General features: G+C 44.9%; 1 protein-coding gene across 1 annotated transcript in view; it reads left to right on the forward strand.

Moving 5' to 3' along the window:
* Nucleotides 1-5,233, forward strand: part of LOC141083506 (tetraspanin-11-like) — a 73,372-nt gene extending 68,139 nt beyond the window's left edge. Inside the window, exon 8 of the mRNA XM_073567810.1 lies at nucleotides 985-5,233. Coding sequence (XP_073423911.1) covers nucleotides 985-1,062 — 78 coding nt within the window. The 3' untranslated portion in view covers nucleotides 1,063-5,233. The remainder of the gene's footprint in view (nucleotides 1-984) is intronic.
* The last annotated feature ends 12,852 nt before the right edge of the window (nucleotides 5,234-18,085 follow it).

Raw genomic sequence — 18,085 nt, forward strand, 5'->3', positions numbered from 1 at the left:
ATCAGTCATTGTACAGGAGGAGGAGGTGAGCTGTGACATCACCTATTGGGAATGGTGGATCCTGTGTTATCTACTGTATATAGAGGTGTTATCAGTCATTGTACAGGAGGAGGGGGAGGTGAGCTGTGACATCACCTACTGTGAATGGTGGATTCTGTGTTATCTACTGTATATAGAGGTGTTATCAGTCATTGTACGGAGGAGGAGGAGGTGAGCTATGACATCACCTATTGTGAATGGTGGATCCTATAGTATCTATGCTATGTACAGTAAAGATGTCTATGGAACTTTCATTGTGATCATTCTTGTAATGATAATTAGGCTGCACAGAACAGAAAGCATACAGTCTAGTGTGCGGCTTAGCGATCAGTGTGAACAATTGCAAGGTTTTTATTTTATTTAATAGATATAGAGATACAGAAAACACATTCTAATTTATTTTTTAGCCTGATTTACCCAATAGCTCATTTTCTGATTACTCTTTCCCTTTAAACTCAGATTTTATTCCATCTGCTTCCACTTCGCAGCGCTGGCATCATAAAGTGTCTCATGCCATGAAAATATCAGATAATTTATATTGTAACAGCCAGGATCCCCCTCCTGTCACCACTTGCCCCCTCTTATAACAATAGACGTGTCCCTTGCTCTCAGTGCTTCTTCATAGAATCTAAATCAGAATTGATAATAATTTAGCAAATGTTGAATAAAATTGAGATTTTACATATTAACGTCATTTAGAGAATGACAATGTCTCCATCTGCTGGACAAACTGTAATACTGCCAACTTCAGTGTTACAGATTCATTCTATGGGAATTGAGAGTCAATTTGGACACGCTAACCCCTTTAAGAAAATCCACAAGTAACACATTGTGACTTAATTCATCTTCTTGTTTTGGTTCATTTTCTTGTTTTTTTTATGTATAGACTTTGACATTTTTTCCACAAAGTATTGATGGACTCTTCTATTTTATTTTTTTTGTCAGCTGGCCGGAGTGACGCTGAGCGCCTGCTTCCTGCATATCCTCTACAAGGAAGAAAAGGAGGCCTACAATGCCATATAAGCAACCAATATCCCAGCTCTACCCAGCAGTTTTTAGACATAAGGCAGATCTATCACCAGAGTTCACAATACAAAACTGTATACATTATTGTATCTATGTTAGACCTGATGAAACCGGTCGACTTACTTTGAAAATTCATGTCGAACTGGCTCTCTGATCGTGATATTAAGATGAGCATTGTATGATGAGTCCAGCTAGAAAACTCTAAAGCCAAAGAGCACTCCGTCTCCTCCAACCCAGCCTGACTGACAGCTGCAGCTTGTACTGAGCAGTGTGAGAGCACAGCAAGGAGGAGGGACGCTGAGGCACCGCCAGTCAGGCCAGGTGAGCGGAGACTGAGTTACACTTTCATAAAGAAATATTCTGATGTAGATTTTGGATGTCAGGTGTCAGAGATCTCTTTAGTAATGCTTGCAGGTTGTATTGTGAAACCGGGTGACACATCCGCTTTATCACAGCCTAACAACTTGCTACCTGTACGCACAAAAAATGCTAAAACTTGCTTCTCACAGCTGATAGTTTGTTACTTTAGCATCACACAATTGTTTCTGTGATTTTTACATCAGGGGCACCAATTGTTTTCCTGTCTAGGTAGCTGGTTGCAGTATAGCATTGCATATATAATAATACATAATGCACACTGTGGTGTCACAGTGCAAGGGTAATGATCCTAGTGATATTACAGTGCACAAATAATGCACACAATAGTGAACTCACATGCACAGTGATGTCACAGTACAGGGATAATGCACACAAGAGCGTCACAGTACAGGGATAATGCACACAGAGATGTCACAGTACAGGGATAATGCACACAAAGATGGCACTGTACAGGGATAATGCACACAGTAATGTCATAGTACAGGGATAATGCACACAAGAACATCACAGTACAGGAATAATGCCTGCAATGATTGTACAGGACAGAGATAATGCACACAGTAATGTCACAGTACAGGGATAATAATCACAGTCATGTCACAGCACAGGGATAATAAAACAGTGATGTCACTGTACAGGGATAATGCACAGTGATGTCCGGGGATAATAAACATATGCATACAGTGATGTCACAGTACAGGGATAAGCAAAAAAGTGATGTCACAGTACAGGGATAATGCACACAGAAATGTCACAGTACAGCGATAATGCACACAGAAATGTCACAGTACAGGGATAATGAACACAGAAATGTCACAGTAGAGGGATAATGAACACAGTGATGTCACAGTACAGGAATAATGCACACAGTGATGTCACAGTACAGGGATAATGCAAACAGTGATGTCACAGTACAGGAATAATGCACACAGTGACGTCACAGTACAGGAATAATGCACACAGTGATGTCACAGTACAGAGATGATGCACATAGTGATGTCACAGTACAGGAATAATGCACACAGTGATGTCACAGTACAGGAATAATGCACACAGTGATGTCACAGTACAGGAATAATGCACACAGTGACGTCACAGTACAGGAATAATGCACACAGTGATGTCACAGTACAGAGAAGATGCACATAGTGATGTCACAGTACAGGAATAATGCACACAGTGATGTCACAGTACAGGAATAATGCACACAATGATGTCACAGTATAGGTATAGTGCACAGTTAAGTTACACCACAGGGACAATATGCACCGTGATGTCACAGTTTAATAATGATGGCACAGTAGAGGGTTAAGGAACACAGTGATGTAACAGTCCATGAATATGTCACACTGTGATGTCACAGTACATATGCACACCCATTGTATTGAAGCGTGGTATGCACGTGGCATGTTTTTCACACAGACCGTATGCCCATGTGAATAGCCCACAGACATGTACCAGCGCCACGGTCAAAATACGTCCAGCACACGTGCACACTGATGACACACAGATGATATCCATGTGTCATCAGTGTGACACGTACTGGTGCGTGGGAAAAGCCATACAGTTCATGCTAATCCCAGGCATCGGGTGCTGAAGGCAGCTCTCATCATTGTCCCCTGCTCTCCATGCAATCAGCAAGAGCAGACAATGCTGAAGATAGTTGTCAGTGGCCAGCATGTGTCTAGCATGTATTAAATCAATTTAAAAAAAGCATACAGCATGGGCTCTCGCATATTTTTCATAACCAGCAGAGGGAAAACCGACCCCTGAGGGCTGATATTAATAATCTGGCAAAGGGGCTAATAGCTCTAAATGTTCCCAAGCTCTTAACAACTGTCACTGCTGTTTGCTTAGCCTTTACTGGTTAGTTTACAGGGGGACCCCAGAAAATAAATGACCTATGGTCCCCCAATAAATTCTAACCAGCAAGGCCTAAACAGACAGCTTTGGGCTGATATTAATAGCCAGGGAAGGGGCCATGGATATTGGCCCCCCTCCAAGACTAAACACATCAGCCTTCAGCAGTCCCAAAAATGGTGCATGCATGAGATGCGCCAAATCTGGCGCTTGGCATCGCTCTTCCCTCTTGTCTTGGTGCGCTGGAAAGTGGGATAATAGGTTTGGGGGGGTTGATTTCAGCTTTTTAATGGCAGCTGACATTAAGCCCAGGGGAGAAGCGTCTATAAGATGCCCCCATTACTAACCCTATAATCATATTGAAATAAAGACAGAGCCAGAATAAAGTCTTTTAATTGAAAGACACAGACTCCTTTATTTTAAATAAACACTTCCCACCCTCTTTTACCTAATTAATTAGTGTGAAATTAAAAAAATAATAAAACATCATAATCCTCACCTGTCCAACGATAATCCATTTGTCCCACACCATAATCCTTCTCGGCTTCATCTGGATGCCTTGTTGAGCGGTGCCATGATGTGACCGCTCACCCTGGCATCCAGGAGGCACTGAGCTGAGCGTCAGAGCGCAGCCTCAGTGACCGGAGGTGATGTCATTGAGGTTACCGCTGGTCACCGAAGCCGCGGTTCCCAAGGGCAGCTCATTGTGATGTCACAGTACAGAAATAATTAAAAAAAGGGGTTAACATGGGGCTTCATAGTAGAACTAAAATGGGGCCATATTCAATTGTCCACATCCCCTTCCATTATTTAGAATCATCACTAACGCCATCTTTACAAGTGGAAAGTGACCCCATAGACACTAGTACGCACATTCCAATCCCACACGCCCATTGCCCAGGCTGATTAGCTCACGTATCATTGTGTAGACAGGATGCACTCAGCTGTGAGGAATATATAGATTTCTGTTCAATGACAGCAAGCAGAGATAAAAATTACAAGACCTGAGAGCAAAATAGAAAGTTGACTAACAAGTCAGTGCACAATGATCAAGCTTTAATTTAGAATGATGAATTTAGTTAAGAGGATGACTTAAAGGGATTGGAGACTTTATTTTTTTATTTTTACTTAAATGATTGTAATTGGGGCTAAAAAGGATTTTTGCAATTGGGTCTAGTTAAAAATTTTGCACCGTTTGCCTTCTACAGCCTTTGTGTTACAAAATGAGTCAACTGAGAATCCGCCAGTGAGGCTTTTAAAAAATCTGTAACTCTTTAATCTGTCTTTTTCTTAGCTCCTCTCACCTAATTTAGGGATACTGACCACATCAAAGTTGAACGTGTAGAGAAAAAAAGAGCCTATAATAGAAAAACTATGCAATATGTGTAATTAAGCCTAATTGCAAAAATGATTTTTAGCCCCAAATACATTCATTTAAATACAAAAAAAAAATTGTGGACAACCACTTTAAGGACCCTTTTACATGCGACGATCATCGATATAAAAAGATGATCGGTGCTTGTTTGAAGGCCCCTAATACATAAATGGATGCAAATTTCATATGGATCATCAATAACTAGAGCAATCGTTTGGTCCTTATACAGTTTGCATGTTGTCAGCAGCGCATTCCCTTTTTTAAAGGAGAAGTTGTGCTGCCCACAGTGATTATTTTTTAGTTTGTAGTCTAGGACTCCCGGATTCCTCCTCAGTTGAGAAACCCTACTGATTGGTACGGTATGTTATTTGGGTTTTCTGCCTCCCAATCTTGGTGTCCTGCTTAGACCGTGGCCTCTCACCAATGTGAAGGATACAATTAATGATGGTTTTCTACAAGCCTGAAGAAGGAATTACTCCCGAAACGTTGCTGTAAACTATGCTACAAGTGATGTGTCACAGCGCTGTCACGTGAATAAAATATATGACGAAGTTCGCCTGGAGTATGAAATGCTGGCTCTTTCTTCTTGAGTTTCCTATCGTTGTTATATCACTTCTGTTTCCTAATCATAGGGGTGCAATCAGGAGCGTTACGACCGTGGTCACAGAGGTCATGACCGTGATTGGACCCATATGGGTGAGGGGCCCACCGGACGCCAGGACAAACTTCAACTGGATGTGCGTCGATGACGCACATTCAGTTGAAGTGTATTGTGGAGCAGAGACCCGTTGGGTCCATTGGTGGCGTTACAAGCTGCCGATCAACCGGAGGTCAGCAGTTAATGCCATTGTACACGTGACCAGAACGCATGGTAGTGACGTCATGCGCTCCCATCAGTTGCATGCTGAAGTCAGCTGCTGGCTTCATAAGAGGACGCCTTGCGGAGGGGGAGCGGAGGGAAGGTGAGTAGAATTGTTTTTTGGGGACATACAGTTGTGGCCAAAAGTATTGACACCCCTGCAATTCTGTCAGATAATACTCAGTTTCTTCCTGAAAATGATTGCAAACACAAATTCTTTGGTATTATTATCTTCATTTAATTTGTCTTAAATGAAAAAAACACAAAAGAATTGTCCTAAAGCCAAATTGGATATAATTCCACACCAAACATAAAAAAGAGGGTGGACAAAAGTATTGGCACTGTTCGAAAAATCATGTGATGCTTCTCTAATTTGTGTAATTAACAGCACCTGTAACTTACCTGTGGCACCTAACAGGTGTTGGCAATAACTAAATCACACTTGCAGCCAGTTGACATGGATTAAAGTTGACTCAACCTCTGTCCTGTGTCCTTGTGTGTACCACATTGAGCATGGAGAAAAGAAAGAAGACCAAAGAACTGTCTGAGGACTTGAGAAACCAAATTGTGAGGAAGCATGAGCAATCTCAAGGCTACAAGTCCATCTCCAAAGACCTGAATGTTCCTGTGTCTACCGTGCGCAGTGTCATCAAGAAGTTTAAAGCCCATGGCACTGTGGCTAACCTCCCTAGATGTGGACGGAAAATAAAAATTGACAAGAGATTTCAACGCAAGATTGTGCGGATGTTGGATAAAGAACCTCGACTAACATCCAAACAAGTTCAAGCTGCCCTGCAGTCCGAGGGTACAACAGTACTATCCGTCGGCGTCTGAATGAAAAGGGACTGTATGGTAGGAGACCCAGGAAGACCCCACTTCTTACCCCGAGACATAAAAAAGCCAGGCTGGAGTTTGCCAAAACTTACCTGAAAAAGTCTAAAACGTTTTGGAAGAATGTTCTCTGGTCAGATGAGACAAAAGTAGAGCTTTTAGGGCAAAGGCATGAATATAGAGTTTACAGGAGGAAAAAAGAGGCATTCAAAGAAAGGAACACGGTCCCTACAGCCATACATGGCGGAGGTTCCCTGATGTTTTGGGGTTTCTTTGCTGCCTCTGGCACTGGACTGCTTGACCGTGTGCATGGCATTATGTAGTCTGAAGACTACCAACAAATTTTGCAGCATAATGTTGGGCCCAGTGTGAGAAAGCTGGGTCTCCCTCAGAGGTCATGGGTCTTCCAGCAGGACAATGACCCAAAACACACTTCAAAAAGCACTAGAAAATGGTTTGAGAGAAAGCACTGGAGACTTCTAAGGTGGCCAGCAATGAGTCCAGACCTGAATCCCATAGAACACCTGTGGAGAGATCTAAAAATGGCAGTTTGGAGAAGGCACCCTTCTAATATCAGGGACCTGGAGCAATTTGCCAAAGAAGAATGGTCTAAAATTCCAGCAGAGCATTGTAAGAAACTCATTGATGGTTACCGGAAGCGGTTGGTCGCAGTTATTTTGGCTAAAGGTTGTGCAACCAAGTATTAGGCTGAGGGTGCCAATACTTTTGTCTGGCCCATTTTTGGAGTTTTGTGTGAAATGATCAATGTTTTGCTTTTTGCTTCATTCTCTTTTGTGTTTTTCATTTAAGACAAATTAAATGAAGATAATAATACCAAAGAATTTGTGTTTGCAATCATTTTCAGGAAGAAACTGAGTATTATCTGACAGAATTGCAGGGGTGTCAATACATTTGACCATGACTGTATATATATATACCAGGATGGCGATTATATATAACAAGATGGGGGACATGTACTGTATATAAATACCAGAATGGTGGGGGATATATACCAGGATGGGGCCAGGAAGGAGAACATATATACCAATATAGATTAAATATATACAGTATATATAGTTGCGCTCAAAGGTTTACAAACCTTTTTGCTTGATTGTGGATACTTCACACTAGACCTTGGAAATCAAGGTCCCAGAGTCTGGAGGAAGAGTGGAGAGGCCACAATCCAAGCTGCTGGAGGTCTAGTGTGAAGTTTCCACAATCAGTGATGGTTTGGGGAGCCATGTCATCTGCTGGTGTAGGTCCACGGTGTTTTATCAAGACCAAAGTCAGCGCAGCTGTCTACCAGGACATTTTAGAGCACTTCATGCTTCCATCTGCCGACAAGCTTTTTGGAGAGGGAAATGTCATTCTCCAGCAGGACGTGGCCCCTGTCCCACACTGCCAAAAGTACCAATACCTGGTTTACAAACAAAAGTATCACTGTGCTTAATTGGCAGCAAATTCGCCTGACCATAACCTCGTAGAGAATCTATGGAGTATTGTCAAGAGGAAAATGAGAGACACCAGACCCAACAATGCAAAAGAGCTGAAGGCTGCTATTAAAGCGACCTGAGCTTCTATAACCACTCAGCAATGCCACAGACTGATCGTCTCCATGTCACGCTGCATTGATGCAGTAATTAATGCCAAAGGAGCCCCAACCAAGTATTGAGTGTATTTACTGAACATACATTTCAGTTAGAGTCAGTTCAAAGATGGCAACTAGATTATTACAAGGGATGGAAGGCCTCTCATATGATGAGAGGTTGGAAATGCTGGGCTTGTTAAGCTTAGAAAAAAGACTCCTCAGAGGAGATCTCATTTACATGTATAAATATGTGTGGTCAGAATAAAGGACGTCACTTGACTTATTTCTTCCAAAGACGATACTAAGGACCAGGGGGCAGTGATTATGAGTGGAAGAAAGGCGATTCCAGCAGCTAAATAGGAAAGGATTCTTTACAGTTAGAGCATTCAGACTGTGGAAAGCCCGACCGCAAGAGGTAGTAATGGCAGACACTATCACAGCATTTATACAAGGGCTGGATGATTACTTCAGCACACATAACATTGTAGGTTATAGTTAATTTAGTGACAAAATGTATAATAAGTGGAGAAAGGTTGAACTTGATGGACCGAGGTCTTTATTCAACCTATAAATACATAGCTAGAATTGTGGACTGATATAGAAACCATATTGATAGATAGCAATAAAGAACATTTAAATAAATAATGCTTGTAAAATCAGGCGGGCAACAGGTGGGCAATGATACAACCCTGTTCCCTGAGGAAACAAAAGCTAAACGCGCGTCGGGGCCCCATCACAACATACAGGCATCATAAAAATGGGTAAGAGGTCTTTTTTACACCTTGTAAGAGTACTTACCATGCTCCAATAAGTACATATACTTGCAACACCGTAATCTCTGGCTGTGCATCAAGTTTTATTGTGATATTACTGAATTGAGATTTGTTACTTACTATTATACTTGTGACTGCCTTTGATTAACTGTGAATTGTAATTGGTGTAATAGGTACCTTGTTGTTCCATTTACTATTTTTCCCTCCATCCATCTTTGCTTAGGGACTCCCAAAAATGTAAGATGCTTATGTGGCGCCCCTTAGGGTTCAGTTGCCACAGAGGTACTGCACCTCCTCCTGAGGTCTAGTGCCTCACCATCCAGGTAAGTTGGAGACTCCTAACCACGCTCCAACACTTGCATCCCACACAACACAGTAGTTCAGCAAAGCCACATTGAGGCTCCCTGCTTGGAGTGTAGCAGAGCACCTTTGGTGGCTCCCTGCTTGGAACACGAAACGTGCTGGGAGGCGGGTGGAGTTAGAATACATAAAAGAGCAGGAAGGTTTAGGATTTCAGTCAGTGAGTGAGTCAGTGGCCAGAGAGAGAGGAGAGAGGATCCCTGAGAGAGGGATGGAGGAAGGAGGTGTTGCAGCAGATCACAGTGACCTGTTGTGAGCTCATTTTCGGGTTTGCCTCTGGCTTCTGGTGAGGGTTATGGAGCCGGCTGTGCTGACAGAGGAGTAGTGAGTTCTCTATCTGGACTCCCTCTGTTGGTGAAGGGAGGTAATGAAGCTGATCTAAATGGCAGAGACCGGCCACCTGAGGAAGAGGACTGCGATTGGACATCAGGAGTTTCTGTTTGGATTTAAGGCAGCCGACTCCCTAGTTTCTTGCTGGTGATTTTTCCTGACTGTGGCTTCTGGTTTCCAGTTTGGTTCCTGCCTTCCTAAAGCTAAGTTTTCTCTGCTATTGTTCATATGAGTTTTTGTCTGGTTTACTTAGTTTTTATGTTCAGCCAGCCCTGGCTGGGACTGGGCTGAATCCCCATTTTGTCTCTGATCAGTTGATCTCTTTTGCTCTGTCTTCAGAATATACCTGAGTGCTGATATAGTGATTTGAAGTCTAGCGACTTCAGGGCCTTTTTCTATCTGACGTGTTGGACATTCTTTTTGGCAGGGTTTTTTGCGTGATTGCAGACAGCAGCTTTTCTTTCCTGTCCTTTCTAGTTAGCGAGGGCCCCATCATTTGCTCAGCCTATCTTTCTACCATGTGTCTGTGTTTTCATCTTGTTTCACCGACAATACATGTTGGGGGCTGTCTATTGCTTTGGGGTCTGCTCTGGGGCAGTTTAGATTTTCCCTTTCTTTCTTTAGGCTTATTTAGTTCTCCCAGCATGATGAGGCGTCTAGGACCACCATAGGCACGCTCCACGGCTACTGCTAATTGTTGTGGATAGGATCAGGGGTCTGCAATCCACTAGTTACCAACCTCTCTGGTTTTCTGGGCTTAGCTTGCTTTTTGTTTTTTCCTCCTCGGTGACTCATTCATAACAGTGACCTGGGTCTGCTGGTACGGGAAAGGAAAGAAGGAGAAACACACTGAACAGAAACCTGATCTTCCATAAGAAGGGAAGACTAGTACGGAACGTAGGAGTAAAAGGGAACAGAGGATGTGGGTTAGAAGAGAACCCTGGAAAACAAAAGGCAAAAAACAAATATCCTGAACTAAAAAGAAAAAATAAACTGCAAATAATGCATAAAGCTAATAATAATAATAAGGGTATTTAGTAAACATAATTTTGATCAAAATAATGTACACGCCATCCCGCCACGTCACGGCAATCCTTGTGAGACAGTCCCTACTCTAGTATTTAAAACCTTTTCACTTGCCAAGTGACGTGAATGCGAACAAGGATCGAGCAGCTGAACCGCTAGTAAAAGCTTAGGCCAGACAGGATGGTTTTCCCAGCTCAGAAACAGGGTGGTCACACCCATGTGTTAATATGCACTTACATTGTGCATACACATTAACTTACTTTCTCAGTTCAGATTCGTTTTTTATTTTTTTTTAGAAGAGAACCCTGCCTAGAAGTTCTAAGCGCAAGGCCGGGGCCCGGTCCCCGAGGTTGTATGGATACTAATGATCCTGCAGCAGACACCGGTGGAGTAGTGAGTTGTAAATGCACTACTCCCATCTAAGACTTGGAGGCACAACAGCAACATTGATAGAGAGCCGGGAGTCAGGAGCAAGGAGTCCCTGAAGTAGGCTAAAGCTGTCTGCCGTACAAGTAGAGTTCTTGGGAACATCTGTCAGGAGGAACTCCAATGTAACATGGTACTGGGAGATCTTCACTCAAAGGCGCTATAGAGGAGACGTTCAGAAAGGCACATGTTGGCGGAGCGTTGGAAGGGAGCATTCCATCTTGCCTGGAGGTTGACTGAGTCCCTGACTCGGAGGACACAGCACGGAGGCAGGCACCTGTGTGTACTACAGACTGTGAGTAAAGCGTTGGAACTACAAGCCCTGGTGTCCTCCATTTATTCCTGCGTCAACACACCCGGCACCGCTACATCTGGGTACCAGCTTCTACACTGCCTGCGCCTGTCCTCTACCCCTTACATCTACACTGCCCTGGGACTACAGCTCCACCTGTGGGGAGCTTCACTATCTTGGCTGCAACACACCACCAGTCCAAGAGGATCTGCATGCAGCGTCGGCTTAACATCTCACTTGCCGAACACCACAGGTGGCGTCACGAACTATTCATTAAATTAACTACATTCCACCATTCAATCTCCCTATTACTTGGGCGCCCAGGGCCACGGACCGGGTCCCTGCTGCTGTGACATATCCCACTGATACCGACCCGGTACCGAGTACCCCACAGCCCTGGGAGGGCGACCCACTTATCTTGTCACTTTATATACTATGGCTGTCCCATAACTTATTTAAGTAATGCCTACATTGTTGCACCATGGTTGTATCATTACCCGCCTGTTTTTACAAGCATAATGTAATATGTGGAGTAATTTGTATTAATATGTCTTGTTCATGTGACTATAGATAAAGAATTTTGTTATAAACAAGGTTCAGGATTTATTTCTGATTCTATCCACATAAATGTAACAAGGGCGACCAGGGGATGGTAGTCAGAGCCAGGGTCTTAATGGCACAGTACATGAATGGAGTCCACTGAGCCTACTGCAGAAGCCGGACATCACAAAAATCTACATGCTGGAATTTGGGCACCTGAGACCCCTTCAGCATGGGGCCCTCCTGAAGTCCTGGAGACCCGTGGTGCACTCCTTTAGTCCTTATTTTGTAGTCCTTCAGAAACCAGGGCAACAGTTCTGTCCAGAGGCCTGGCAGTGCCCTGCGTCATATACGTCTGCCCTGTTCAAAGATTCTGGCAGTTCTTTGGAAGCTGTAGCTTCCTTTCCACCTGTGGCTGTAAGCACAGCCCACACTGCTAACTCTTGCTGTCGCTGACCGAGCAACAGTGCATAACAACAGGCAGATTACAACTAGTGATGGGCAGTCTGGCTCTTTTTGGTGATCTGGCTCTCACGGCTCCGCTCACCAAAAAGAGCCAGCTCTTATTGGATCCTAAATGGATCCCTATTGCATAGCTGCTCAGGCATTCAAAACCCCGCCTACCTACCGCATAAACCTCGTCCACTTTCTAGGAACAAATTAAATTGCTGAGTGGGCGGAGTTTTGTTCGGGTGGGTGGAGTTACGTCCGCCGAGCATCGGGATTTTATGCCCAGTGAGAGCCATTCAGGGATTTTAGTGGCTCTCACTGGGGTGCCGGCTCCCATCGTTCACAGCAGGGAGCCGGCTCTTTGTGTTGGATCGTTCGCGAACGACACATCACTAATTACAACAAATAAAGGAAAACACATTACAACCAAGGCAGTTAACAGACAAGAGGCACAAGGGTGACATAGTCATGATCCATTTTTGGATTGATGTCAAGTCTGGATCCTCAGATATAACTTTTTTTCCTTTCAAGTCATCGGGGGTTAAGGTCAGTTTTTGCCCCCGTGGCTGCTGGTGTACTACAACTGTAGTTGGTCTGCTGATGGTTTTTTTTTCCCCCGGTGGCAACTGGTGTTACTGCAACTGTAGTTGGTCGGCTGCTGGATTCCCCCCCCCGGTGGCCGCTGGTGTTACTACACATTTAATTAGCCAGCAGGTGGTGACCACCCCCCCTCCTTCCTATAAAAGGTCGTCAGGTGCTCCAGATCACTGTTAGCAATATTGGTCATTTGGAAGCCAACCGTGCAGAGGGGGTTCAGCTTATCTGGAGCAGTGGTGATGCTGCTGGATGCTGATCGGGTGCCTTAATCTGCTGCTGGGAGTATTGGCAGCAGATAAAGCTAAGTTTTGGTTTTTGGTTGCTTTACCCCCATGGTGTCTGTTTTATATTTCCTTTCGTGTTATTTGATGCAGTACACTGCGGGTTTAGCTCAGGGCTAAACAGGAGATAGGGACTTGGGCCTCACTACCATCAAGTGTACCCCCAAGTTAAGGAAAGTCAGGACACCTACTTAGCCAGAGGGGCAGTTCAGGGGCCCAGGTTCCACGTCTCCTGTTTTCCCCTTACTTCCCCGTGACAGACACGGGAGGAGAGGGTGCAACTGAGGCCATCTCCTTACACTCCCCCCTCCTTAAACATGGCCGTCACTAGCCATGCCAAGCTTGGCAAAAAATAACAGACAACAGTTCATAAAGAGTTCTTTAACGGCTGGTTATCCACTTAACACCGGCGGCCACAGTCTCTGAAGTGTGCCTCATTTAGACCCAACAGTCCGTTCTTGTGTAGGGGTCCACGTGACCCTGGTCCTTCTGGGGACAGCCTCCCCTTCCTTCCCTTCAGCGGACCACGGGCCATTTTGATAGTGGTGGGCTGCATTTAAACATGGGGCCAGTCCAAGAGTACGTATGGGGATAAAGTTCAGGAGCAGGCTGTCCAGCAGCCTCATCCGGAGTCCACTGTAATTAACCCCCATGGGGTCTTGGTCCCGTGATCCAGTAAGGGAGGCAACGGGTGCAAACAAAACTGGGAGGAGGGGAAGTCAAACAACTTCGGCCATTAACATGAGGCCACATCAGGTGCCATTGTCCTTCATGCGCCCTGCAAAGCTGACTGCCCTCTTTAGGATGCGGAACAGTCCCTTGGAACAGTTGGGTGCAAGCAGCACCTATTAACATCATTTCCTTAAAGGGACCACATCAATCTGGACATGACCGCTGTGTCGCATAGTGGGCCGCATTAGCCCTTGTACTACCACATAGATATTTGACAAGGAACCACTGGAGGCTGAGTCCCCACTATTCTTCCGGCTCCGCATTCCCTCCACTGGTGGTCCTGCGGCTCCTTGAGTTTCTGGCTCTGTAAACACCTCTGCGGCAGCCCCACTGCTCCGAGGCACCGCTTTCTCCTGCACGGCCAGGGCAGCTGTGGCCATAGCAGCTGACCGTTTCACCTGCGGGGTCCCCTGCAGTGGACTGATTTCAAAGTCAGAGGCCATTTTTATGGCCACAGCGTAGGGCCCCCGGGGTTCTTGTTCTTTGATAAAATCCACATAGTCCCCCTGTCGGAGAGGATCACGGAGCATGAGGGACCTTGTATTCAAATAGACTTTGGCCCCAAGGTTTAACTACTGCAAGAAGCTGTAGCCCCTATGCAGATCAAGGTACCTGACAGGACCGAGGGTCATCCGGCCTGCTGCTCTTCTTCTGCCTGGACACTATAGTTCCTCGCAGATGCGGCGCTCCCGTCGCGTTTTCTGCTGGATCACTTGGTGTTTCCACTCGGATTCCATAGGCACATATGGTTCCTCTGCAACCACACGGGGCTCCTGCACATCTTCGCTACGGGTGTCAGCCAGAGCTGGCGCAGCCTGAGGAAGCGCTGGGGCCTGTGCTGCCGAAGCCGAGGACCCACGGAACAGCTCCAGTGAGGACGGCGGGACAACAGGAAGCAGGTAAGCGGCCAACGAGACAACAGGATAGTGCGATTGAGAGTTTTTACTCACCGCCGTTCCCAATATTATCCGGCTGATGCGGCCGCAGGGTCCAGCAATTGCGGCCTACACGATGCCTCGCAGGACCGCCTCCAGCATCTCCTGTTCACCCGCGGGCTTCCGTCGGGGCACTGCTGATCCTTTCACCTCATAGTCCTCTGCCTCCCGAGGTAGCAAAGGTGGTCGTTGGGATGAAGACTGCTCCTCTAGGTCTTATGTCCACCAGACCTCATACTGCAGGTCCATCTCCACCCAGACCTTGGCAGCCCATACCGCCGTAGTGTGACATATTGTGACTCTTTCTTTCAGCAGATAATGGCACCTCGTCCCACTCCAGGTAGTCTGTCTTTCCTGGGTCCCACCCATTCGTGGGTGGGGTCACTTCCTGCGGCTCCACCCATTTTTCTAAGTTCAACTGTGGGGGGTGTAGGCTCTGTCTTCACCAGCACCCAGTTAGGGCGGGCATTCATCACAACGGAGCGTGGCCAATTTTCTCCTGGCGCCAAATTCTCTGCACGACTCCCCCAAAAGGTGTCAATTTACCCATTTTTCACACCAACGGCCGCCATCTTCTCCATAGCGGTCATTTGTAAATCAGTGACATCCATCATCTTTACTTCTTTTCTTGAGCAGTGGTCCACTGCTCAAAGTCTCTATCATCTGCCTACAATACTGTAATGGGGGCAACAAAGCATAAGTCCCAAATTCACAGTCATAAAATACAGAATCGCTGTCAGCCTACAACACCATTTCTTCCAGTTCAGACAGCACATCACCCATTTCAGATTCATAGGTCTTTACGCTGCGGGGGTCCATCATGCCGCCACTACGCCAAGTTTAACAAGGGCGACCAGGGGATGGTAGTCAGAGTCGGGTTCTTAAAAGCACAGTACATGAATGGAGTCCACTGAGCCTACTGTCAGCGAGCACTCCCCTGGTCCCTTGCACATAGACAGTTGGGACCAACACAACCTTCCTCACGACGTACCTTGTTCTTACTCCAGCCGCAGTAGTCTTGGCACAACAGAGACAGAAAAAGCAACCGTTGTCCAATGTGGAAAATAACTTATTTAATGTAACAGGAAATAATGAATAAAGTGACAAAAATACATCACTGGAGTCTTGATCTCTCCCTGACGCTGACTACTTCCGTACCCACAACATCTGCAGAAGCCGGAGATCACAAAAATCCACACGATGGAAACTGGATGCCTGAGACCCCTTCAGCTTGGGGGCCTCCTGAAGTCCTGGAGACCCGTGGTGCACTCCTTTAGTCCTTATTTCGTAGTCCTTCAGAATCCAGGGCAACAGTTCTCTAATGTCCGAAGGCCTGGCAGCGCCCTGGGTCATATATGTCTGCCCTGTTCACCGATCCGGGCAGTTCTGAGGAAGCTGTAGCTTCCTTTCCACCTCATGGCTGCAAGCACAGCCCACACTGTTAACTATTGCTATCCTTGACCTAGCATCAGTGCATAACAACAGGCAGATTACAGCAGATAAAGGAGAACACATTACAATCAAGGCAGTTAACACACAAGAGTCAAGAGGTGACACGGAAGGAGGAGAGGGTGCAACTGGGGGGACCGGCCATCTCCTTACATATATATATACTTCTTCTATCATGAATCTAAGCACCCAAATGTTCTTTATTAACTTCTTTTTTCAACCTATGTAACTATGTAAAGTGCTCTCTGTAGCACCTGTACCAGGAATGTACGTAGGGAATTTTCCTAGACCTTATACCTCCCAGAACAATATGGACTCCTTTTGCTATCAGTCCACTGTATCTTGAACTTGACCTTGTCACTAATGAACTCACTAACATTCTCCTTTCAGAAAGCACAATCCTGTCCCTATCTCTAAGCTCTCCCACTGTGTGCTAGTCCCAACACTTTACTCTATCTGTCCCTTCAGCCTGTTGCTGGGCAGATCTCCATTACAAACACTATGCATCTTATAACATTATGCACTCAGTATATTACCCTTACAAAGCCTATCACACTCTATCTTACCCTAATGTCCCTATCTTATGTACTAAATCCTAATCTATGTCTTACCCTATTCTTATTTTGCACTGTACACTTATCACATTATGCATACCCTTTACATTACCTACACCTTACCAAATCACCATACATAACAATTCACATGACTACCTAATATATTTCAAAACCGCAGGACATAGTTTACACTTCACATGACACCACCCATGTTTTCAGGAGCAGGGACGTGACAATACAGTCCACACCCTTACACATTACACACACAACCCATTGATGCAAATTGGCACCATGTAATACAAGATCTCTCCAGTGGTGGCACTGCAGGTTAAATGAACAGCTGCTGATAGGATCCCAGATAACCGATCACTGTGATCATCTTATCATTGGGTAAAGTTTCTTACAAAAAAATAAATAAAATGATCAACTTGGGATATATTTTTCTCCAAAAGGAGCAAAGTTTCATAAGAATCTCCATTTACTAACGTTGTTTTTTTATGTCACATGCATACCATATAAAACAGCGATGATAACACGCGCAAGATCTTTTTCCATCTCATTGGAAACCATTATAAGTCAACGGGGTCCATCGGACATCAGATTTGTCGCAGGATTGTGGCATTGCCAATGTGAACAGAGCCTAAAAAATATAGTAGCAAATATGTGGAATTGTTTTTAAGAGAGACTAAGGTGTATAGTTTCTCCTTTTAAAGAACGCTGTGTAAGGAGACTTATAGGCCATGTAAAGCTCATTTGAAAATATAAATATGCAAATCTTAAGTTGCGAAGCCCTTTAAAGGGTCCATATTGACTTTTAGGATTACTACTTCCAATAGGTGGTACTAGAATTCCCATTAAAGAGGCTAATTTTTTTTTTAAAAAAAAATTTTAAGAATTTTTTTTTCTCAAAGTTGTTATGCACAATTATTCCACCAGGAGTCCTCATTGTCCTAAGTTGGTGGAATTATCTTACAGATCATAGAAGGAAAAGTCATGAAGCTTCGGAAAATGAGAGAGGGTGACATTGCGGGGAAAGAGGTACGCTCGCCACCTTCCTTGTCCTTATTTACGCCTTGTGTCCCGGTGATTTCTGGACACGTAGGGTCTTGTGTTATGTAACTTCTGAGATTTTTTTTCTGCTTATTAGGAAGACTCCAGTCTAATAAATTAACAAAGTGCCTTCAATGTGCCAAAGAGACGAGCAGCGGCATAAAAGAAACATGAAATTAATTGTTATGTATGAGATAGAACTGGGTCATAGAGAAGCAACCAATTAAGCTGAAACCATAGAAAATACAGAATTTATTATCTACGGTCACAATCTGGAAATGCGGCAGTGTAAACTCGATACCGCTCAACGCCGGGGCGCAGGGAAGAGGCACAA

The sequence above is a fragment of the Dendrobates tinctorius genome, unplaced genomic scaffold, assembly GCF_039654945.1.
Source record: "Dendrobates tinctorius isolate UK_male_01 unplaced genomic scaffold, ASM3965494v1 ptg000020l, whole genome shotgun sequence".
NCBI classification, from domain to species: domain Eukaryota; kingdom Metazoa; phylum Chordata; class Amphibia; order Anura; family Dendrobatidae; genus Dendrobates; species Dendrobates tinctorius.